Source organism: Tamandua tetradactyla, chromosome 4 (genome assembly GCF_023851605.1).
Source record: "Tamandua tetradactyla isolate mTamTet1 chromosome 4, mTamTet1.pri, whole genome shotgun sequence".
Taxonomy (NCBI): Eukaryota; Metazoa; Chordata; class Mammalia; order Pilosa; family Myrmecophagidae; genus Tamandua; species Tamandua tetradactyla.
The window spans coordinates 11,037,938-11,061,709 of NC_135330.1; the positions used below are offsets into that span (position 1 = coordinate 11,037,938).

At 41.3% G+C, this 23,772-nt stretch overlaps 2 protein-coding genes and 1 long non-coding RNA gene across 7 annotated transcripts in view; 1 reads left to right on the plus strand and 2 right to left on the minus strand.

Moving 5' to 3' along the window:
- Nucleotides 1-1,111: 1,111 nt before the first annotated feature.
- SMIM42 (small integral membrane protein 42) lies at nt 1,112-10,109 on the minus strand. Its single transcript, XM_077156765.1, is given in 3 exon segments — nt 1,112-1,775; nt 1,778-1,832; nt 10,095-10,109. Coding segments are annotated over 3 exon segments (207 nt in total). The 3' UTR covers nt 1,112-1,638.
- Nucleotides 10,110-14,367: 4,258 nt separating this feature from the next.
- On the minus strand, nt 14,368-17,320 carry LOC143680013 (uncharacterized). Its single transcript, XR_013174011.1, has 3 exons — nt 17,241-17,320; nt 16,270-16,382; nt 14,368-15,532 (listed from the first exon to the last, which is right to left on the minus strand). It is a non-coding gene; the product is annotated as an uncharacterized LOC143680013 (long non-coding RNA).
- CD1D (CD1d molecule) overlaps nt 16,462-23,772 on the plus strand; it is a 28,291-nt gene continuing 20,980 nt past the window's right edge. The window contains exon 1 of one of the 5 annotated variants that reach the window (XM_077156571.1): nt 16,462-16,619. The gene's annotated coding sequence lies outside the window, so the exon portion shown is untranslated. The remainder of the gene's footprint in view (nt 16,620-23,772) is intronic. The other 4 variants (XM_077156573.1, XM_077156572.1, XM_077156575.1 and 1 more) reach the window with 4 other exon arrangements.

Below are 23,772 nucleotides of genomic sequence, written 5' to 3' on the forward strand. Positions count from 1 at the left end.
TTCATCTATGTAATTATTTCATTGACATCTCTCTCTCTCTCTCTTGCATCAGCTCTAGGGTGATGATAGGGCCCCTTTCCTATTCTTAGCACCCTGGACAGGGCCCGATACAGAGTAAGACTTCAGTAGCTAGCCACTGGATGGATAGACATTTGCAGGAGAGGAGAGAAAGATTTGGAGAGTATCAGGAGTGCTGAGGATCTTTCTGCCAACTCCAGGGCACACCACCTCCTTTTATTAGAGCTCTGACTTGACAAAGAGATGCATGGAAATCAGGCACACTCGTCATGAGGACACTATCCTCACTCAACCCCCTGCCTCACATACCACTTCCGGAACTTCTGGCTTGGCTTTCGTTTCCCCAAGCAGGTGTGCTGGACTGATGGGGGGTGCTAGCCAGCTTGAGAGAAGCCAGCTGTGGCCCATCTCTGATGAAGCTGGTCAACCACAAAACAAAACAACAGCAGCAGCAGGGACTTGAGGAGGTGGGCTGGACCCCTGACCATAGTGTGCTCTGTCCTCCCCTGGGTCTGGTAGTCTCACCATCCTCTCTTCAGTACCAAGGGATCAAAGCCCCATTGGTAAAATTGGGCGTGAGAGCTTGTCCCATGCTTGGAAAGGCAGAGTTCATGACCCAGATGGCAGCAGACCTCCCTCTTAGAGTAGGCTAAGACAGACACATGATTCCACAAAATGGGAAAAGCCTCTGAGGAAGGAGCTCCTGGCCTGAGATCTTCAGAATCAAGGGCATGTGAGTTGCAGAAGCAAGAGGCTGCCTGAGATGCTGCTTCTAGGAAGAAGGGGCTTGAGCATAGAGGTTTTCCTCTTAGAAAACTACTCATTCTTTCCAGGCAACTGGTCACATGATCCCTAGGGTAACACAAGCCTAATTGAATGGGAGTATTTTTTTTTCCAAAAAACTTCTCCTTTACATTTAATTTGTATATCATTTGAAAAGGTAGTTATATGTTACAAATTCAGAAAAGAACAAAAGAGAAAAAATATCATGTTAGGGGATGATATTTTAAAACTTTGCCAAACAACAGAGTTGGAGTAAGGATGGGGTAGAAGTGGAAAGAAAAGTGCTGATACTTCATATCATTTTGGGAAGAATTGCTCTTTATTTTCAGCATTAAGTAAAGAAAAAGTTTACCTAGAATTCAGGGTAAGGTAAATTGTTCCATTTCAAGGCTCTTCTGGAATATGCTTCTAGTATAGCTTCATTCTACGGTTTGAGATGCTGTGAGCTCTCAGTAATTTCAATATCTCACAGTCAACATATGCTCAAGTTAAACAAGAAAATTTGGGCTCTGCAATCAATTTTTAACTGTCCATGTTTTGTTCCTTTCCTCTGCTAATGTAGAAATCAAGAGCCATTTATAGTTTGTTTATAGATCCAGACAGAGAAGACATTCAAACTCAGGAGGCTGGAGAAGCCTAAAAACAACAGGATGAGTGTGAGTTATAATGGCAGTGATGGTAGGGGAGGGAGAAGGGGTCTGAGGGGAGCGTCTGTCATTGGGGATTTTGGGTGGCACAGCAGCTCCTTCTCCTAAGGATTTGCTCTCCAAGATGGCTCTGCGACTCGAGTCTCTTTGACTTCACCTCAATGCAGTCTCCACCAAGAGACACAGATCTTCAGGCAGGCAGGGTTGCCTCCTTTCCTGGGCCTGACTCTTTGTTCTGGTTGCTTTTGCCTTTGGTTATTTTCCAGACCAGGATGAGTTGAGTGACTGGAGTCATCAAAAGTGCAGAGAAGCGCACTTCTACTAAGTAACAGGACTAGATGTGGCGGTGGAGAGTGTCCCTTTATCTCATCAGAAGGCTGTAAGCTGTGGGGAAGACAGATTTTGCAAAGAAAGCTGAGATATGTGGTCTAAGTCGACTGCTGACACAAGTAAGAACACAAAAAGAGTTGGGCTTGCTATTTGTTAGAGCCTAGTGATGGGTGTGGAGCTGTGACTACACATCTACTGACCCTGTCCCTCACGTGGGCTCATTTCCCCTTGGATAACTGAGCAGACAAAAGAGCTCACTCAGCAAGGTTTAAACAAGTTCTAATGCAAATGCAGTCCTGAGATGAAAGTGCAATTAACAAATCAATTGGTTAGTGAAAGGCTTCTGAAGCTTTATGATGTCATTTCAGGGTGAGGTTAGGATTGGAACTGAAGGCTCCAATCCACAAGTCTCTGCCCTCTGAGTACCACTTTCCATCATATATGACCTCCAGATTAAAAAGTGAGCTTGTGGAGATGCTCTTTCAATTCTCTCTCTCTCTCTTTTTTAAAGAAGCAACTTATTTCTTTGAAATAATTATAGATATATGGAAAGTTGCAAAGATAACATAGTTAGGTCTCATGTACCATTCACCTAATTTCCCCCAGTAGTAATAATACAAAATGAAACCAATACATTGACCTTAATTCAATGTGTGTAGTTTTTTGCCATTTTACTACATATGTAGACTACAACCACAATCAAAGTATGGAGCTAGAATATATACAAAAAAAACTAACATCCATGTTATCAGAATTCCAGGAAGAGAAAGAAAGAAAGAGAGGCTGAAAAAGTATTCAAAGAAATAACATCTGAAAATTTCTCAGAGTTAGCCAAAAGACATAAAACTAGACATTCAAGAAGCTGAACTAACTCCAAACAGGATAATCCTAAAGAAACCCACACCAAGACACATCATAATGAAACCTGAAAAAACTAAAGAAATCTTGAAAGCAGCCAGAGAGAAACAATGCCTTATCCATAGGGGGAAAAACTATTTTAATGACATCTCTCATCAAGAACCATGGAGGCACAAAAAAAGTGACACCACATTTTTCAAGCATTGAAAGAAAAGATCTGTCAACCTTGCTTTCTATATCAGGTGAAATTATTTTTCAGGAATGAAGGAAAATTAAGAAAATTTGTTGCCATAAGACCTACCCTAAATGAATATCTAATCATAGAAGAAGGAATTTGGGAAAATGATGAAGGAAGAAAGAATAATGGATAGAGCAAAAATATGGATAAATACAGATAAATCCAACAAACCTCCCTCTTCCTCTTGAGTTCTCTAAATTGTGTTTGATGATTAAAGCAAAAAGCATAATGTTGTCTGACATTGGTCTCAATGAACTTGGAGGAAGTAGTTCAGGAAACTATATTATAAACAAGCGTGGATGAAGGGACATGAGAGGGAGTAAGGTTTGTACACTTTGCTGAACTAGTAAAATGGTGACACCAGTAGATCTTTGTGGTGTTCTTTTTTGTCTTGTCCCACAGGTCCCTCAGGTTCCATTCACATTTTTAATCCAGTCTATTTTCTCCCTTTTATTCAGATTGGATCATTTATATTGTTTTGTTTTCAATTCACAGAATCTTTCCTCTGTCCCTTCTATTCTGCAATTGAACCCGTCCATTGAGGTTTTGTTTCGTTTTTGGGTGCATGGTCAGGGAATTGAACCCAGATCTCCTGCATGTAAGGTGATCATTCTACTGCTGAACCACCTGTGCACCCCATCCACTGAGTTTTTAATTTTGGTTATTGTATTTTTCAGTTCTAAAATTCCTAATTGGTTCTTCTTTATATCTTCTATATCTTTCCTGAGATTTTCTATTTTTTAATTTGTTTCAAGTGTGTTCATACTTGCTTACTGAAGCATTTTTATAATTCTTCAAAATCCCTGTTAGCTTATTTCAATATCTGTGCCATCTTGGTGTTGGCATCTGTTGATTGTCTTTTCTCATTCAAGTTGAAATTTTCCTAAATCTTCATATGATGTATGATTTCACTGCATACATAAAATGTATATTATGTTGTGAGACTTTGGATCTTTAAAACTGTCTTCTCTTTTAGCAGGCTTCCTCTGATCCCATGCTGGTGATGGAAGGGAGGGGTTGCCTTGCTAATGCCAGGATGGGGTGGAGGTCCAGTTTCTTCATCAAGTCTCCTTTGACATCCCAGGTCGGTACATTCTTACTTCTGGGTGGATGTGGGATTTTAGCTTACATACTCAACCTCTGTTGACACCTCCCTGTCAGGGAGAGGGAAGGGGTGCCCTGATACCACTGGGTAGGGGTTAAAGTTCAGATCTCCACGTGGTCTCTACTGACATTTGTTTTCATCCCATTACCTCTGGGCAGGGATGAAAGTCCCAGCTCCCCACTCAGCCTCGACGATACCGTTCTGGCAAGGGGTGTGTGAGAGAGGAAGGGGTGCCTTATTACAGGTAGGCAGGTATAGACTTCTCCTTTGGCCTTTGCTGGTAGTGGTGGGGGTGGAGCTGTGAGTTCTTCCATAGTGTTTGGCTGGAGTAGGGCAGTTATGGTCTAACAGTTTTCTGTCTTACTGGATTCTCCTTTTCCTGGACATTTTTCTACAAAGAGTAGGCTTTTCTCAGGACTTTATACTGTCTGTGCTTCTCTAGCACTGAGTCCAGGATATGAAGCTAAGACAAAACCCAGGGAACACCCTGTCAAGTCAATCCTTGGGTGTTGAGCTCTCTAGTTGTTCTGCCGTCCTTTACCCATCTTTCATAGATTTCTTATGCTTGATTTATATACTATGCTAATAGATTTTAGCTGTGCTTAGCAGGAGTTAAAAAGAGAGAAGTATATCTACTACATTTTGATCCAGAACCTCTTTTAACACAATTTGGTGCAATACCAACATTCAGGCAGGTGAATTTTGGAGTCCAGGCACCAACACTTCCTTTCTGTGTCACCTCGGTTAAGTCATTTAATCTCTCTGAGCTTTCATTTATTCATCAGAAATGGAATTATGGTGATGACACCAAATTTATAGGTTGTTATGGGAATGAAATGACTGGCAAATAAATAATAACTTTTCAACCATAACATTCTATACAAATGTACTTCTTATTATTTTACATAAGAACTAGGAAGAAAGAAAAGGGAAACAAGTTCAAGTTTTCTCAAGCTGGTTCTCCCAACTCTACTACAAACTTTCAAAGATATGTAAATGAATTGTCACCCCAAAAGATACCTATGTCAAATTTCTGGAATCTGTGGCTGTTACCTTATATGCTGTTTTAGTTTCCCAGGCTGCTTAGGAAAATATCATGAAATGGTTTGGCTTCCACAATAGAAATTTATTTATTCATGGTTTTGAGGGTAGGAAAATGTGTAAATCAAGGCATCATCAAGGCAATGCTTTCTTTCTGAAGACCAGCTGCTGGTGAGGCTTGACTCCTCTCCCACATGCAAGGCACATGGTGGCATCAGCTGGTGTCTTCCTTCTGGGTTTTATTGATTTCAGCTTCTTGCTTCCATTGCTTTCCTTCTCTCATGGCTGAATTCATTCCATTTATAAAGGACTCTAGTAATAGGAGACCCATCCTGACTGGGCTGGGCCACACACACCTTAACTGAAGTAATCTCATCAAAAGTTCCGACTTACAATGGGCTCATACCCACAGGAATAGATTAAATTCAAGAACGTGTTTTTCTGGGGTACATACAACTTCAAATCACCACATATAGCAAAAGATGCAATTAGGCTAAGAATCTTGAGAGGAAGGGCTTATCCTAGATTATTCTGGTGTCCCTGACTGCAATCATATGTGTCCTTATGAGGGGTAGAGAGTTTTGAGAGAGACAGGCACACAGAAGAGATTATGACATGAAAACAGAGTTGAAAAAGATAGGACCACCGTCTAAGGAATGCCACTAGAAGCTGGAAAGAAGCAAGGAAAACATTCCCCCGTAGGGCCTCTGGAGGGAACATAGCCTTTCCAACACGTTGAATTTGGATTTCTGGCCTCCAGAACAGTGGGATAAAAAAATTCTGTTGTTTTAAGCCACCGAATTTGTGGTAATTTATTACAGCAGCCCCAAGGCAATGAATATGGATATTTATGGAGCGTTAGAGAACATCTAGTCCAATGTCTTCACTTACTGGGTGAGGAAACTGAGGAATTACAGCTAGGACACCAGAATAATCCAGGTTAAGCCCTTCCTTTCAAGATTCTTAGCCTAATTCCATCTTTTGCCATTCCCTCAATCAACTGTCAGAAGTTAAATTGTGCTTCATTTATTTCTGAGCAGAAATAAATGTTGGAAACTGGGTCATGTTGAAGTGCTGGGAAGGTTGAGCCCCTCCAGTGGCTTACCCACCACACCGTAGAGGAAAGGCTTCCCACAGCAGTAATGACCTGGGTGCTGGCGGCCGGACAACTAAATAGAACAAAAAGAAAACATGGCATTGGGGGAATACTTTCTCCCTACTCCTGATGTTTTCTTTCTTTAACACTCCTGGTCTTTCTTTACACTGACATTTGTTCCCTTCCCCCTGAGGTGCAGAAAGGACCCATGTGGGTCTGTCTGCTGCTTTCTGTAAATTGACAGGGGCAGGCCCCTTGGGTGCGAAGCCTATAGCTTTCTGTTGGTAATTTTACTGGGTAGGTGAGTCGTCCAATTCTAAACCTTCCTGTTAGAAAGTCCACTGTGGTGGCATGCCTAAATCATATCTTCTAATATGGTCTTTATCAGTTATTAAGTTGAGTTTTACCAATTGCCTTATTTCTCTATCTCTACTGGTTCAGAAGTTGGGTGGTAAAAAGGGACGTATTATGTGTCAAGGTGGAGAAAAGGGAGGCATTATGCATTAAGCACTTAAATCCGAAATGCACAGATTCTCCATGAACTCTGAGACTGGCCCCTAGATGCTGGTAACAGAGTCTCAAGAGTCTCCCAGCTTCCAGGGTCTCTTGAGACCTGCTTAAGGAAACTATTTAATTTAAATCTCTAATATGGAAGACAGCAGGAGAGAAAACCAGAGTTTATTACCCCCTCTGTTATGTATAAGACACTCTCTTACATGCTTCGGCATATCTTATTTTATTTACTACAATAACCTGAGAGACAATAATAGCAATAAGTTATTGCAACATTTCTTTCCACCAACTACTGGGCTAAGTGCTTTACCTGCATCAGCTCACTTAATTCTCTCAAGCATCATATCATCAGATAACTGAAGTTCAATGAGATTGAGTCACTTATTCAAGGTCATGCAGAAATTAGTTTTAGAATCAAGTGTTTAGTTTTAGATTTATTGGTTTTTAAACTCCAACTCAGTGCTCTTTTCATTCTAGTGCTGTTTCTATTCTATGCTATTCTTCTATCTGTTCAAAAACCTAGAATAGTTCTTAACGTATCGTGTGTCAATGCAAACCCATACCTGGGGTTTGTAATATTGTCTATTGATTATTTGTTTAATCAGTTTAGCCAGTATTTTCACCCAAAGTGGGAAACTTCACTCCCATGCCCCTCTTTGTACTCACATCTTTCCCTTTCCTACTTCTGAAGAATTTCTCTCACCTGGAACAACTTCCTTCCTGTCCTTTTAGCTCTCTCTTTTCAATTTTCAAGCCTTCAGCGGGTGACTGCTACATTCTGATAACCCTATGTCAATATTACCCTAGCCCTTTAAGTTTGTTCCTTTGTTCATTCATTTATTCATGCATTTACTTCTTCATCCCCAAACATTTACTAAGTGTCTGTGTGTGTGATGGGGGGGCGGGGGGCAGGCAGACATCAAAATTCCATCACCAACTGCAAAGACAGCAGTATTTCAAATTAGTTAAGTTGAATTTCAAATTTAGGTCTGAATGGAGGTCAGGCCACAACGCAGGAGAAAATATGGTTTGCTACTTACAGGTCCCAGAGAGAGAAAGGTGCTGTGTGAGGTTGATAGGAAGTGTGATTGGCTGGGGTGGCTCAACCGGCAGGTGGAGAACACACACGGCAAAGAAGAGGGACCTGAGAGCTTGTGCCTTTATCGTGGTCCTGCTGGAATCAAGGATTTGCTCGTGTAAAACAACCACGTGGGAAAGAGAAAGGGGTGGGTGTCTGAAGGTGGTAGTGATGCTTAGTTTATCATCTCCGACCAGCTGAGGAGCTTGCGTGAGGTGGGTGGGTGGTGGCTGCAGATGCAAGTTTGGGCTCTGGAGACGTTTATGCCCCAGAGCTGGAAAGCAGCTCATTAACGGTGCCAAAAATCAGTGTTGGAGTAAGTTTCTAAGTCAAAGTAAGGTGGATGCTGAAGCAGCAGGCAAAAATGTTTTTGATAGCTATGACAAGTAGCAATTCAATCAATTCATTTCTGACTTTAACTACCCAGAGTTAGGACAGACTCCATAGGTTTAGGGGAATCCTCTACAAGATTGCCCTGCAGATGCTGTCACAGGGTTGGGACCCATCTGAAGCACAAGTGGGGGCCCAGACCACCGGTACCTCTGATCAAGTGGATACAAATTTGGGGGTTCTGAGGTTCAATAATTTACTAGAACGACTCACAGACCTCACTGAAAGCATTGTGCTTACGATTTTAGCTTTATTATAGCAGAAGTATACAAATCAGAGGAAGTAAATGAACAGACACATAGTGTGAGGTCTGGGGGTTTTAATACAAGCCTCCATGTCCTATACACATGTGTTCTGAAACTCTGTGCATTCCAGAAAAGCATGCTCTTAAAGTTAATCCATTCTTCTCAGTGAAGACCCATTGTAAGTAGAATCTTTTTAATATTTTTATTGTAAACAACATACAAATATTCTATAAATGGTATACAGTCAATTGCTCACAATATCATCACATAGTGTGCATTCATCACCATGATCATATTTTTGAACGTTTGCATCACTCTGGCAAAAGAAATTAGAAGGGAAAAAACCGCATATGTGCCATCTCTTACCTCTCCCTCTCATTGAGCACTAGTATTTCAATCTATTCAATTTATTTTAATCTTTGTTTCCCCTATTATTTGTTCATTTTTTATCCATATTTTTTACTCATCTGTCCATACTATAGATAAAAGGAGCGTCAGACACAAGGTTTTCACCATCACACAGTCACATTGCAAAAGCTATATCATTATACAATCATCTTCAAGAAACATAGCTACTGGAACACAGCTCTATAGTTTCAGGCAGTTCCCTCTAGCCACCCTAATCATCATAAACTAAAAAGGGATATCTATATAATATGTAAGAATAACCTCCAGTCTAACCTCTTGACTCTGTTTGAAATCTCTCAGCCACTGACACTTTATTTTGTCTCATTTCTCTCTTCCTCATTCTGGTAGAGAAGGTGTTCTCAATCCCTTGATGCCAAGTCCCAGCTCATCCCAGGATTTCTGTCCCATGTTGCCAGGGAGGTTCACACCCCTGGGAGTCATGTCCCATGTAGACTGGGGGAGGGCAGTGAGTTTGCTTGTTGTGTTGGCTGAGAGAGAGAGGCCACATCTGAGCAACAAAAGAGGTTCTCTGGGGGTGACTCTTAGGCCTAATCTTAAGTAGTTTAGCCTCTCCTTTGCAGGTATAAGTTTCATAGGGGCAAACCCCAAGATTGAGGGCTCAGCCTATTGATTTGGTTGTCCCCACTGCTTGCGAGAATATCAGGAATTCTGTAAATGGGGAAGTTGTATTTCCGCCCCCTTTCTCCCCATTCCCCCCAGGGGATTTTGCAAATGCTTTTTTTATTCACTGTTCAAGTCACTCTGGGATTTATTGGGGCATCACACTAACCTGGACAAATGAACAAAATCTCATGCCCTATTCAAGGCTCCATGTATTTATGGTGTTCAATTAAATTGACCATACAAGTTAAAAGTAGGAAATGCACTAGTCAAAATATAAATTTTGCACCAAATTAAACATTTCTCCCTTTAATCTCACACAGAAACTGAAGTTCTAAAATATGAGTGACCATCTATTTTCAATACCCTGCAATACTGACATTCCCTTGTTCTTCCTCAGGCAAAAACAATTTTTATCTTTGTACATTTAGTCACTATCATTGTACACTCTAGGCATTCCTAAATTATACCATCTCAGTCTTTATCGTCTATCTTTCCTTATGATTTCATATGTCCCCCCAGCCCTTCTCCCTTCATCATTCTCACATTCAGCTTCATTCATTGTACTTAGATTATTGTGCTACAATCAGGCAGTATTGTGCTATCCATTTCAGAATTTTTGTAAGTAGAATCTTTTGATGAGATTACTTTAGTTTTGTGTATTCTCAGATTCCTCAGATTCCACCCTCAGTTCTCTTATCTTCTGAAATCTACTCTTGTTACCTCATCCACATTCATGGTTTCAATGATAACAAACCATGTTTTAAAATTTTTTTTATATTTTAATATTTTCAATTTGAAAATATTTTAATATTTTTATTGTAAACAACAAACATGCAACAAACAGAAACGGAAACGGTTTCCATTCCTAACTCCAGATTCATAAATCTAATTTGCCTTATTGAATCTTCATCTATCTCACAAGCATCTCAAACCCAGCACATCCAAACCCATCCCATTATCTTCCCGTTCATCCGCGCTTCTCCTCCATGCCCTATCTCCAAAGCATGATACCGGGGAGTCATCCTTGACTGCTCTTTCTTCCTAACTCCCTGCAATTACTCAATTTCAATGTCCTGTCCATTCTACTTCTGAAATCTCTCCCAAGTTCACCCCTCCTCTTTGTCTCTGCTTCTACCTTAGCTCAAGTTTTCATTATCTGGTCCTCATCAGTTCTTGACTGGATCACTGCAATAGTTTATCAATTAGTTTTCTTATCTCTAATAGTCCTATCCCCTTGTAATCTAGTAGTCCTATCCCCTTGTAATCTAGCCTACTCAATGTTAACATTGTATAGGCTATAAATGTATAAAAATACATTTATATTTAAATAAATCAGACAGTTTCATTCCTCAAAACCTGTCCTTTCTGTCCCTGTTCCTGTTAAGATAAAGGCCTTAGTATATAAACTCTTCATTCATGCTCTTCCCTGCCTGCCTGCCTGTCCCTTCCTGTCATGCTTTCCCATGCATTTTATACTCCTTCCCAAAATTCTACTTACGGCAAACTCAAATATCAAGTAGCAAAGTGGCTCTGGACTCAAACTTCCTGGTTGGAGTCTTGACTCCACCACTTATTTAGTGCTCTGTGACCTTGTTCAATATATTTACTTAAGCTGTTTTTACCTTAGTTCCCTCACCTATAAAATGGGATTTATCACAGCCCTTATTTCAAAGGATTGTTGTGAGGATCAAATGAGGTAATACTGGTCAAGTGCTTAGAGCAGTTGTTTAGCACAGGGCAGGTGCTCGGTTTGTTTCAAGTATGTCCTGGCTTCTTCACCTGGTGTTCACTTGGTCTGCTAATCTGTATCACTCCCTTCTCTCTTCTCTGCTTAGTCAACTTCTACTCTAAGGCTAAGCCAGTGTCATTTTTCTTTGGAAAATGTACCCAGACTTCCATCACCTCCAGGCTGTAAATGGTACACACTATCATAGCACTTAGTGCAGAAACTGTTTTTTCCCTTTACTAGATCGTGAGAATCTTGAGGACAGTATTACCTTTACTGTAGCATTTTCCAAAACTATCATATAAATGTGTTGCTTCCTATGAAATGGAGCTCGAAAGATATTAAGGAATGACAAGAAAGAAAGAAAGAAAGAGACAGACGGGCTCAGGGGGTCTGAAGCTTGAGTTTACATCAGACAGACTTCAGACAACTTTATTCTTAACCAGATCTTGGTTATATACTGCAGGATGACAATAGGCATGCATGTATATCCTGAGGGAACAAAGTTCTTATCTCTCAGTGTTCTTCCTTCGTACTTAAAATAACCATTTGGGGTAAACAAACATTCTCTTCCTCCTAGACTGTCTTACATAAATCAGATAACATAAAGCAGCTTACTGCCACCACCACCCTAATGCCATCTACTCCCAAGTAGTTCTGCAGGTCTTATGTTAATCCTGTCTGCTACATAAATGTTATTCTCTTGACTGCAAGAAAGAATGAAATTGTGAGACATGCAATCAGGTGAATGAAACTTGAGGACAGTAAGCTGAATGAAATAAGCCAGAAATGAAAAGACAATGAAATGTCTCAATAATATGGACTGACTACAATGTGCAGACTCTGAGAATTGAATTTGAGAGCATAGGTTATCAGGTGAAGTCCTACTGTAAAGGTTCCTAGAGGGTAAGCTCTTACAGCGGTCACACCTATTCTGGAGTGGTAGCTGGTATTTCTAAATTCTGAGATGCTGAGCTCTTTGTGTATAACTTGGTCATTCCCTAGAACTTTGGATATTTGTGTGGTACTTGTGACTCAGAGCTAGAGTTCTTCAGGTATGAAAGTCGGCATTACCCCATGTAGCTACTGTTAAAAACACTGAAAAAGTGGTCAAACTTCAAATAAAGATATGAATGAAGCTGATCTGGTTAGGACTAGGGTAAATGAGACTAAAAGGTAAAGGATGATACTGACTCTGTTTTAAAACTTCACCTTCTGCGAGAGACCAAAAGAAGAGATGTTTATTTGGTGCAAAATTTATATTTTCAGTAGCACACTAATTTAACTTGTAGGGTCAGCTTATTCGAGCACTATAACTACATGGAACCTTGAATAGGGAGTCAGACCTTGTGGTTTCTATAGGTTGGTTTGATGCTCTGATATATCCCAGAGTAATCTGGGCAGAAGATTAAAAAGCATTTGCAAAATGCCCTTGAGGGACTGGGGGAAAAAGTGGAAATATTGAACTTCCCCACCTGGGGAAGACCAGATATTCTAACAATCACTGGGGACTGCCCATTTGATGGACCAGGCCCTAGGTCTTGGGCTTTGCCCTTATGAAACTTATTCCTGCAAAAGCAAAGCTAAGCCTGCTTATGAGAGTGCCTGAGTCACCCCCCAGAGGATCTTTTCTGTTGCTCAGATGTGGCCTCTCTCTCTAAGCCCACTCCGCAGGTGAGCTCACTGCCCTCCCCACTATGTGGGACATGACTCCCAAGGGTGTAAATCTCCCTGGCAACGTGGAACATGATTCCTGAGGATAAGCCTGGCACTGACATTGTGGGATTGAGAAAGACTTCTTTACCAAAAGGGGGAAGAGAAATGAAACAAAATGAAGTTTCAGTGGCTGAAAGATTTCAAACAGAGTAAAGAGGATATTCTGGAGGCTATTTTTATGCAGTATATAGATATCTCTTTTCGGTTTTTGGTGTACTGGCGTTGCTAGAAAGAAATACCTGAAATTGTTGAAATGTAATACAATAGCCTTGATTCTTGCAGATAACTGAATAAGTATAGAACTTTTAAGGTGTGGCCATGTGCATGTAATACCCTGTGACTGGCACTCCCTTTATCCAGTGTATGGACAGATGAGTAAGAAGAAAAAGACCAAAAAAAAGGGTGTATGGGAGATACAGGATGATTTGGATGTTCCTTTTTACTTTTATTTTTGCCTTCATTCTTTATTTTTTTTCAGAGTAATGAAAATATTCAAAAATTGATTTTAATGATGAAGGCAATAGCTATATGATGATACTGTGAACCACTGACTGTACACTTTGGATGTTTTTATGGTATGTGGATATATATTGTATCTCAACAAAATTGCATTAAAAACTTTAAAAAATGTTGATTTCTCTATATTTGTTAGATGAACAGGTAAAAGGCAGTAGAACCGGATGGGTTAATGTTTTAGTTAATCTAGGACATGGATTTTTCAGACAAAAATGCTGCTTCCATTTTAAATCATGAAAACCTAGGGCAAAGGATACGGGGGGTGCTTCTATCTGGAGATGCTGGGAAGGATATTTTCAACTCAGGGCTCTGAAATCCAAGAGGCATTTTTCCAAGAGCCAGAGATACAACTTTCCCTTTCTGCTCCATTTCGTGGGTGTGGAGAGGAAGGGAAAGAGGAGAAGAAACAGTCTAGTACCTGAGAACTTTACCTAATGTCTGGGCATTGGAATATGCCCACTCTTGGGAAGCTATTTCTCCTTCACCCTGAAGGGCCCCAGCTGGGCACACATTAAAGCCCTTCACCCTTCTAAGTCAGTTAACAATTGTTTGCTAAATGAAGGAACGTGGTGGTGTCTGGAGGCCAGAGTTGTAGTAGGAGAAGCCATAATTTGTTTTCTATTACAGTCAAATGGTGAGAAGGGGGCTTTTATTGGGCTGAGTCAGGTTTTAAATCAACTGGGAAAGGAATTCTGCTGGACTTGTGAGGAATGGAGCAAAACCATAAAAGTGATACCCAGAGCCTGGCTGTGTGACAATTTCCTCTCTTTCAAGATTTGCAAAAAAAGCTTACATTATAGATTGACCAAATAAACTTGATTTATGAAAGTATAGATTATAATATAGGACTTTAGATGTTGTGAAGCTGTTCTGCAAACATAACCTGATCTGTGGCTATGTGAACAGTGGTTCTCAGGGAGATGGGGGCAGCAGGACAAGTGCGGTATCAGCAGGACCCTCGTCTCTTTCAAATCATATGACCTCTCTTCTCCAAAGCCATATGAATTATTCAGTTATATATTTAGCCAACATTTGAGTGATTTCTGTGTGTGAGGTGTTAAGAATACAAAATGAACATAATTGATTACATCCTAGCATTCTTGGGTCTTAGTCTACTTGGGGAAAACAAACTATCAAGAGTCATTTAAAACATAATGTGGTAAGTGATATGATGAGGGAGGTAGAGGAAGCTTTGCAAGCCATCCATGCTCAGTCTCCTGAATTAGGCTTTCCAGGGTTCCTTCCTGGAAGTGGTGACATCTACATATACTGAAACTAACAGATTAGAAGAACCTAGTCAGAGAAAGAGGGGTAAAGAAGAGGAAGGGTTGCAGTGTCTAGGCAAAGGAGACAGCAGTTGTGCCGCAGGATGTTAAATAGGTCTGTTCTAGTACCCTGGAATTGTCAGTTAATATTCTAAACACTCCAGAGTGCCACAAATAACTGGGGGTTAAATATTTCAAGGGCTCATTAAAAGACAGCAAATCAGTTCTGTTACACCAAATCATACCCCAGCCCCCTAACCTCTTTCTCCCTAGGATATTAGAAGACTGGGTGTGGCAGTGTAAAGAGAAATGTGATTGATTGAGTCATGTGTCACCAACCATGGGACGGAGTGATATAGGATGCAGTTTTTTCCCTGACTTCTCGCAAGTGAGAGGGTCTCCAAGAGAATCATTCACAGAAATTGGTGGGCTGGCAAGAAGGGGATATCTTCTTATGGATATCTGCTCATGTGATGAGCTTATCTGTTCTGTGTTATCATTTAAGCAGGGAGAGACAGTTGAGAGTGAAAGAGCCCTCATTCCAACTATTTGGCTTAGCAAATGTGTATGAGTTTCCTGTGAGTCAGGATTTGAGCCATCTGGCTGGTTAAAACCACTTGAAGTTTGCGTTCAACCGTGTTCAAAGTGTTCATTAAATTGTTTCTATATACAAGAAACCCTAGTGTGTCAAAGGAACCAAAAGTGTTTGAAGATGATTGGAACACAGAGTGAGAGAAGGGAGGCTGGAAGAGGATAGGTAATGACAGCCTTAAGATGTCTGGACTTTTGAGCTTTATTCTGAGGGCACAGGGAAAACAGTGAAATGTTCTAATGATGAAATTTGCCTTTGACATAGACTGACTTGTGATTGGAGACTGGAGACAGGGAAGTCACATAGAGCTGTTGCAATCATCTAAGCAAGAGATGATGGTGATCTGTGAATGGCAGTGGGAGAAGACAAAAGTGGACAAAGGGGAAGATATTTAGGTGCAGAATTATCAGGCATTGCTGATGGTTGATGGTGGGGTGGAGGAAAAAGCCAAGGAAAGCTTCTCTTTACTTCCTTTCCCAGTTGGCCCCAGAAATGCTGTCCTGTTTCTAATTCCTGTTCTCCCTTAAACCGATACCGGACCGCAGCCCAGCTCAGTTCTTTGGTTCTTGGCAGCAATGGCCCTGGAAGTCTGCTGCTCTTGGCATCAGTAGGACTTTTCCACACGCCCTTCCCGGGGGTTCACAGATGAGGAGGCCTGGGTTCCTACCTTTATGTGACTTGCCCAAGACCCCCCAGCTAGTTTGTTATGAAGTACAAACTTGAATCACAGTATCACAGTTTTAGGGCTCTTTTACTGCACTCTATTACTGCACCCCAAAGCTAAACAAGACAGAGAAAAGTTAAGAAAAATTACCCCACATCCCACATACAATGTCTCGATCACACACACACACACACACACACACACACACACACACACGAACACAACCAGAAGCCCAATGAAACCGCCCAACGTTCAACCAAAGCTAGTGGGAGCCACCTTTCCCGGAAAGGCCCAGCCGGGCGGCCGCAGGGAAGTGCGCATGTGCCGCAGGTCTGAGGCCCGCCCAAAGATGGAGAAGTGCGCATGCTCTTTAGGTCCGCCTCCCACCCCGGGAAGAGGTGGGGAAGGAGCCTCACCGGAAGCGGTCGGCCTGGTTCGTGCTGGAGGAGCCGTGTTCCGTTAGGTGGGATCCAGGCCGTGGAAGAGCCTTTCCTTAGAGCTTTCCGCAAGCATCGTCCCGTTCGCGATCCTGAGGATCACACTATGAGTTACGGGATCGGAAGCTCCCACTCCCTGGGGATTCCCCTGGGGAGGAAATTGGCGAAGTCCTTTGGCTGGTGGGGATGGGAAGGGGCTGGGTCACGGCCTGCGCGGGGCACTGTGGGGGTTGTAGTCCAGGGGCCTGCGTGCGGGTCTTGGACTCCAGTCCCCGAGGTCAGTAGGTCCGAGGTGTCGTAGAGACTTTGTTTGCGCAGGAGAATCGAGGGTAGGTTGCTGCGGTGGGTGTGGGTTTATTTCGCTATTTCTCTTTTGCGGGAGACCTCATTTTTCGCCTTTGGCTTCTTTATAAGCCCTCTATCACCTGCAGACCTCCTTTTTTCTCCCACGAGTCTTAAGTTCCCCGCCCCGGGCCTTTTCCGCACGCCAGACTCGGGGGTTCTGCGCCCTTCTTTTCCTCGTGAGCACCTTCTCTTTTCTCTGTTCTCAGAGCCCAGCCCCCCCGCGCCTGTCCCTCGGGTCACGCCAAAGGCCCCAACTAAAGGATTACATAACATGGTAAATGTTTGTTGGCACGTCCAGCTCCTGAGCTATTCCACTTCAGCAGTCTTGCCCCTCACTTCTTTCTCTTTCTCTCCTGCTCACTGTCTCTTTTCTAGTGCCATCTCTTTTGTAGCCACTTTCCTTCTTAAGTTCTGATGGGAGATCCTTGGAGCTAGACGGATCTATATAGTATATGGATAATGCTATAGAGGGCTCAACCCTGGGCTACGTCTAGGACAGAGAGGGGAAAATGAAGGAGAATGGACAGATAAAAGAGAAAATCACTGAACTAGGCTTGATAGAAGTCAGGAAGATAATGTGGTGAAAGGGGGAATAGAGAGCAAACCTTTTCTTCTTGTGCCTCCACAGACTGCTTAGTGTGGGCTGTAAGATGGGCCCTGTGTCTCGGTGCTGGGATTCGGTGTGTGGGGTGGGGGCACAGAAGTAAGAGTAAGCAGCAGCGCAGGATGGCATCATTTCCTCTTCTGACCTCCTGTATGTTCCTGTGTTCATTGTCATCCGTTTCTCGGCTCATTCCAAAGTATTGTTCCTCTCTATTTCTCTGTTCTTCTATACTTCTCCCGTGTCCAGACGCCCATCTCCCTTCATCCTACACCCAAAGTGCTTATTTTGTATTTTCCTGTTAGGCCACCTTGACATCAGAAAGTGTTGTTAGTATAGCCATGTTCCTAGGGGATTTAGTAACAGGAAATACCCCTGGCCTGGCCTTCATTCTTGTGTGAGAAAAGGCTGTTATTTTTTTCATTCCATGGCTCTGATTCTCTCAGCTTTTATGCACATTGCTTCTTCTGGAATCACTTATAGATCTTTTGTGCCGAGTGATCTAGAATCATAGAATGCCATGCAGCCCAAATTGGCTTAATTCTGCTGCTGCTTATTTGGTGGTGGGAAGAATCTGAAGTTTGGAAAGTTAAACTCATGAAGACAGAAGTCAGGAAGATCTGCGTAAATGGGGAAGAGAAGCCTTATTGTTTTTTTTAAAAAATCATACTTTAGTAGACTTAGTAGAACAGGAGTGTTACCTTTGAAGAATACATATATATATATATTTTTATTAATTAAATTAACAAAACATTTAGATATCATTCCATTCTACATATACAATCTGTAATTCCTAATATCACATAGTTGCATATTCATCATTTCTTAGTACATTTGCATCGATTTAGAAAAAGAAATAAAATGATAATAGAGAAAAAAAGACTATACATACCATACCCCTTACCCCTCGCTTTCATTTACCACTATTTCAAACTGAATTTATTTTAACGTTTGTTCCCCCTATTATTTATTTTTATTCCGTATGTTCTACTCTTTGTTGATATGGTAGATAAAAGGAGCATCAGACACAAGGTTTTCACATTCACAGAGTCACACTGTGAAAACTATATCATTGTTCAATCATCATCAAGAAACATGGCTACTGGAACACAGCTCTACATTTTCAGGCAGTTCCCTCCAGCCTCTCCACTACATCTTGAACAGCAAGGTGATATCTACTTAATGCATAAGAATAACCTCCAGGATAACCTCTCCACTCTGTTTGGAATCTCTCAGCCATTGACACTTTGTCTCATTTTACTCTTCCCCCTTTTGGTCGAGAAGTTTCTCTCAATCCCTTGATGTTAATTCTCAGCTCATTCAAGGGTTTTTCTCAGTCCCTTGATGCTGAGTCTCAGCTCATTCCAGGATCTTTGTCCCACATTGCCAGGAAGGTTCACACCCCTGGGAATCATGTCCCACGCAGAGAGGGGGTGGGTGGTGAGACTGCTTGTTGTGTTGGCTGGAGAGAGAGGCCACATCTGAGAACAAAAGAGGCTCTCTTGGGGGCGACTCTTAGGCCTAAATTTTAAGTAGACTTGACCTATGCTTTGTGGAGTTAAGTTTCATGTGAACAAACCCCAAGACTGGGGGCTCAGCCTGTAACTTTGGTTGTTCACACTGCTTGTGAGAATATCAGGAATTCAACTTGGGAAAGTTGAATTTCTCCCCACTTTCACCATTCCCCGAAGGGGGCTTGCAAAACTTTTCCAGTCACTGATCAAATCATTCTGGGATTCATCGGGGGATCACTCTGGACAAAGCAACAAAATCTCATGTCCTACCTGAGATTCCAAGTACTTATGACATTCAGTCAAACTATCTACATGAGTTATATTAGGAAATGCTCTAGTCAAAATCTAAATTTTGTAACAAACATTTTTTGCTTTAGTCTCACACATAAGGTGACATTTTAAAGTATTAATTATCATCTATTTTCAGCACCCTGCAATAATGACATTCCTTTGTTCTTCCTCATGCAAAAACATTTTTAAAATTTGTACAATGTACATTTCACTATTATTATACACTCTAGGCATTCCTAGATTATACCATCTTGATCTTTAACATCTATCTTTCTGATTTCATTTACCCCAGCCCTCTTCCCTCTATCATTCTCACATGCAGCTTCATTCAGTGTTTTAACATATGAAGAATACATATTTTAACTGCTGGCACAAAAACCTCTTTTCCAGTCTTTTCTAAATTGCCTTATTTTCAAACTGGTTTCTCTTCTACTTTATTAACCCTGGGACCACCTTCCCATTATGCCCTTGTATAGGAGCTATGAGCCTAACCAGGCAAGGAGTGCATGTAAGAGATAATGAGAACTTCCTGTGGATTATTTCTGCTATTCTATTGTTCTGGTAACACCAATATTCAAATTATACTACTAAAGCTTATTTTTGTCCTTTCTGCAGATTATGAGAGGTGAATAAAATTCATTCAGATACCTGTTCATTCACTCACTCACTAACATTCATGTTATGGTTTGTATTTGTTGTGGTGGCTTGCAGATATGTACCTCAGAAAAACATGTATTTAAACTTAATCCATTCCTGTGGGTGTGAACCCATTGTAAGTAGGACCTTTTGATGAGGTTACTTTAGTTATGTTATGGCCCAGGATGGGTCTTAATCCTACTACCGGAGTCCTTTATGAACAGAGAAAAAGCCACAGGGGGGACATCAATGGAACTTGGAAGAGAAGGGAGAGACCAGGAGACACTGTCATGTGCCTTGCCACGTGACAAGCGAAGGACAAAGGATCACAGACAGCCATCCCCAGCAGGCCGCAGTCTTTGGAGAGAAGCCATCACCTTGATGCTAGCCTCAAAACCAATAAATTCCCATTGTTTAAGCCAATTCATTGCGTGACATTTAGTTTAGCAATGTAGAAACTAAAACCCTTGCCGATTTGGTTGTATTTTTCTGTTCTTTCCTAGGAATCTGGGAAAAGTGGCTCAACTAGGAAATTCCTACTTAAAACTCTTCAGTGATTCTCTCCTTGGCTTGGCATTCCAAGCACCCCCTGCCTTCAAACCCATTCTGACTTCTGCCTACTTTAATATCCGCATCTTCCACAACAACCTCGTTACTTCATGTGCTGGTTTGAATCAGTTGTGTGCCCCAGAAAAGCCATGCACTTTAATCCTCCATCAATATTGCAGAGTAGGAGCTTTTTGATCATTTCCATGGAGATGTGGCCCTCCCAATTGTGGGTGGTAGCTTTTGATTAGATGATTTTCATGGAGATGTATCTCTACTCATTCAAGGTGAGGTTGCTAGTGGAGCCCTTTAAGAGAGAGAACCATTTTGAAAAAAGTTCAGAGCCCCTGTAGCTAGAGACCTTTTAAGATGAAGAAGGAAAACACCCCTAGTGGAGTATCATGAAACAAGAAGCCTGGAGAGAAAACTAACAGACATCGCCATATTTATCGTGTGCCTTTCCAGTTGCGAGACAAACCCTGAGCATCATTGGCCTTAAACCAAGGTATCTTTCCCTGGATGCCTTAGATTGGACATTGCTATAGCCTTGCTTTAATTTGGACATTTTCACAGCCTTAGAACATGTAAACTTGCAACTTAGTAAATTCCCCTTTTTAAAAGCCTCATTTCTGGTATACCAGATTCCAACAGCTTGAAAATTAGAATGCTTCATTATCCAGAAATAGAAAATTTGCGACTCCTTATCTATGTTGGTATTTTACTCTTTGAACTATTGTACTTTCTGCTCAGAACACTGTTTCCCTTACCCTTAATTCTTGCTTTTCCACAAGGATTAAGCTGATCCTTCCCAACACAGCCAGAGAACCACATCTTCTGAGAATCCTTACAACTCGACTCCCTCCAGAGTAAACCAGTTCCATCCTGTAGCCTCTCCCTCTTCAGACAACATCATTATACTTATTAATCTCTTCCCACCTATTAGATTGTAGGCCCTTTGAAGGTGGTCATGTGAAGGGCCCCTTTTGTGGTGGTAAGAGCTCAGGCCTTATGGTCATCAGGTGAAGGTTTGAATCCTGGCTCTGCCACTTGTCAGCTATGTGTGTTTGGGTCCATTACATAAATCATTGAGCCTCAGTTTCCTCTTCAGTAAAATGATCTAACTGCTCTTTGTTGTATCCCCAGTACCTGCATAATGCTCAATAAATATTCAAGGAATGAATAAATCAGTAAATGGAAATAGTGAAGTCTACGTTAGAGTTATGTGAAAATTCAAGATAGAATTTCTAAAGTTTTTAACATAATACTTGCTATAGGGCACATACTTAGTAAATAATAGTTATCATTACTATAAAAACATGTTGTTTTTCTGTCTATTGTATCCAACATAAAAGTGACACATAGTTCTTTGAGTGTAAGAATGAATTCATGCTTTGGGAATAATGCAGAATTAATAGAATACTGCTTCTTATCTTTAAAAGGAGTCAGGGATCTCACTGGGGATATCTAAGTATTAAGTGCTGAATGGATGTAGAAGGGAAAATCTGTAGAGCTGAGTGGAGTCTGTCAGGAATGGTGCTTTGGATAAGAATTTTGAAATGGTCTTTGAAAGAGGTAAGGAATTTGATATGGCAGGAAGAGAAGAAAAAGCAGATGATGGAAAGGGACCATATGCTTTATTTCTTGTGCAGTGGCCAAAACCCCTCCATGGCTTTAGAGGAAATTGGGCCCATATTCTTAGGATCGAATTCTGGTTATGCCACTCACTAGCTCAGATGTGATCTTCGGCAAGTTAATTGACTTCTCTGGGCTCAGTTTCTTTATCTGTGAAATGTGGATAATAAAACCAACCTCACAGGTTTAAGTAGATTAAGTGCTAAGAATAGTCCCTGGCACATAGAGTATTGTATAAGGATTTTCTGTTATTATTATAACTCCATTCTTTTTCTCTTATTTGTTTTTTTCACTCCTGGTGACTTCTAGAATCTAGACTTGCACTGTCCAATATAGTAATCACTAATCACATATGGCTGTTAAATTCACATTAATTATAATTAAATAAAATTCAGTTCCTTAGTCATACTAGCAAAATAGTGACACATGGCTACTTTGTGTGTAAAATAGAACAATTTTATCATCAAAATCCTATGATGGTCTAGACAATCCTCAAATAATTGAGCGATTGTTGTGTGCCCAGTTTCTGTGATGTGCCATGAAGAATACAAAAGAAGTATATGAAATGTCGTCTGCCTTCAGCTTCTCTCTCTCTTTTTTTTTTTTTTTGAAAGAGGGAGGAAGGGAAGGAAAGACAGAGAGAAGGAAGGAAGGATAGAAGGAAGGAAAGGAAACATCTTTAAACATTTTCTTGTTTTATTGTATTTTGTTTGTTTGTTTGTTTTTTACATGGGCTGGGGCCGGGAATCGAACCGAGGTCCTCCGGCATGGCAGGCAAGCGCTTTGCCCGCTGAGCCACCGCGGCCCGCCCAGCTTCTCTCTCTTGCAATCTGTTGGCCAGTCTTAGACGATGTTAGCAGCATGGGCTTTTGCTAGATCATGATTTGTGTGGCCAGACAAGAAATTCTCTTAACACATTCAAGACTCTGTAGAAGGCTTAGGAAAGAGAAAGCATGGACTACCTTGAATAATGTTCCAGGAAGAGAGATCTTACCACCTTTGCCAGTTTGAATCTGTTGTGTACCCCAAAAGCCGTGCCCTTTAATTGTCATTCAGTATTACTGGGTGGAATCTTTTTTATTGTTTCCATGGAGATGTGACCCACCCAATTATGGGTGCTAACTTTTGATTAGATGGTGTCCATGAAGAGGTGTCTCCACCCATTCAAGGTGGGGTTGCTTTCTAGAGCCCTTTAAGAGGGAGCCATTTTGGAAAAAGCTTGAGAGTCCTCAGAGCCACCAGAACTGACAGAGCCCCAGGGAAGCCTTTGAAGAGAAAGCTAGCAAATCTCGCCATGTGCCTTTTCAGCTGAGAGAGAAATCTTGAATGTCATTGACCTTCTTGAACCAAGATATATTTCCCTGGATGTCTTAGATTGGACATTTTTATAACCTTGCATTAATTTGGACATTTTCACGGCCTTAGAACTGTAAACTTGCAACTTATAAATTCCCCTTTTTAAAAAGCCATTACATTTTTGGTAGATCACATTCTGGCAGCTTTCAGACTAGAACACCACCTATTAAAGCAATTTAAGAAAGATATGTAAGGGGGGAACACTTTTCTATTGAGATAATGGTAAGGGCAGAGGGTCAGACAGTGAAACATGTTTTTCTAACCTAGAAACTGATGTAGACAATGGAGTCAGGAAGTTGATATCGCTGTGGCTTCCAGGTGGGCACTTCCAGTCTCTTGATCAGATTTCCTTTTCTCTCAGCCTTGCTGCTCTCTTCCTGGTCTAGGAATATTTTTTACTCTATGGTATAGTTTATCATTCAGGATTTCCTTATTCTAGAAAGTCCTCTTTTCTCCAAGCATTGCTTCTTCCCCTTCTGTCTGCCTGAGCTCTCCATATCATAGGCAGGAATGTGCCTGGGTAGATATTTGCCATAGTAGCTGTCTTAGTTTCCCAGTTGC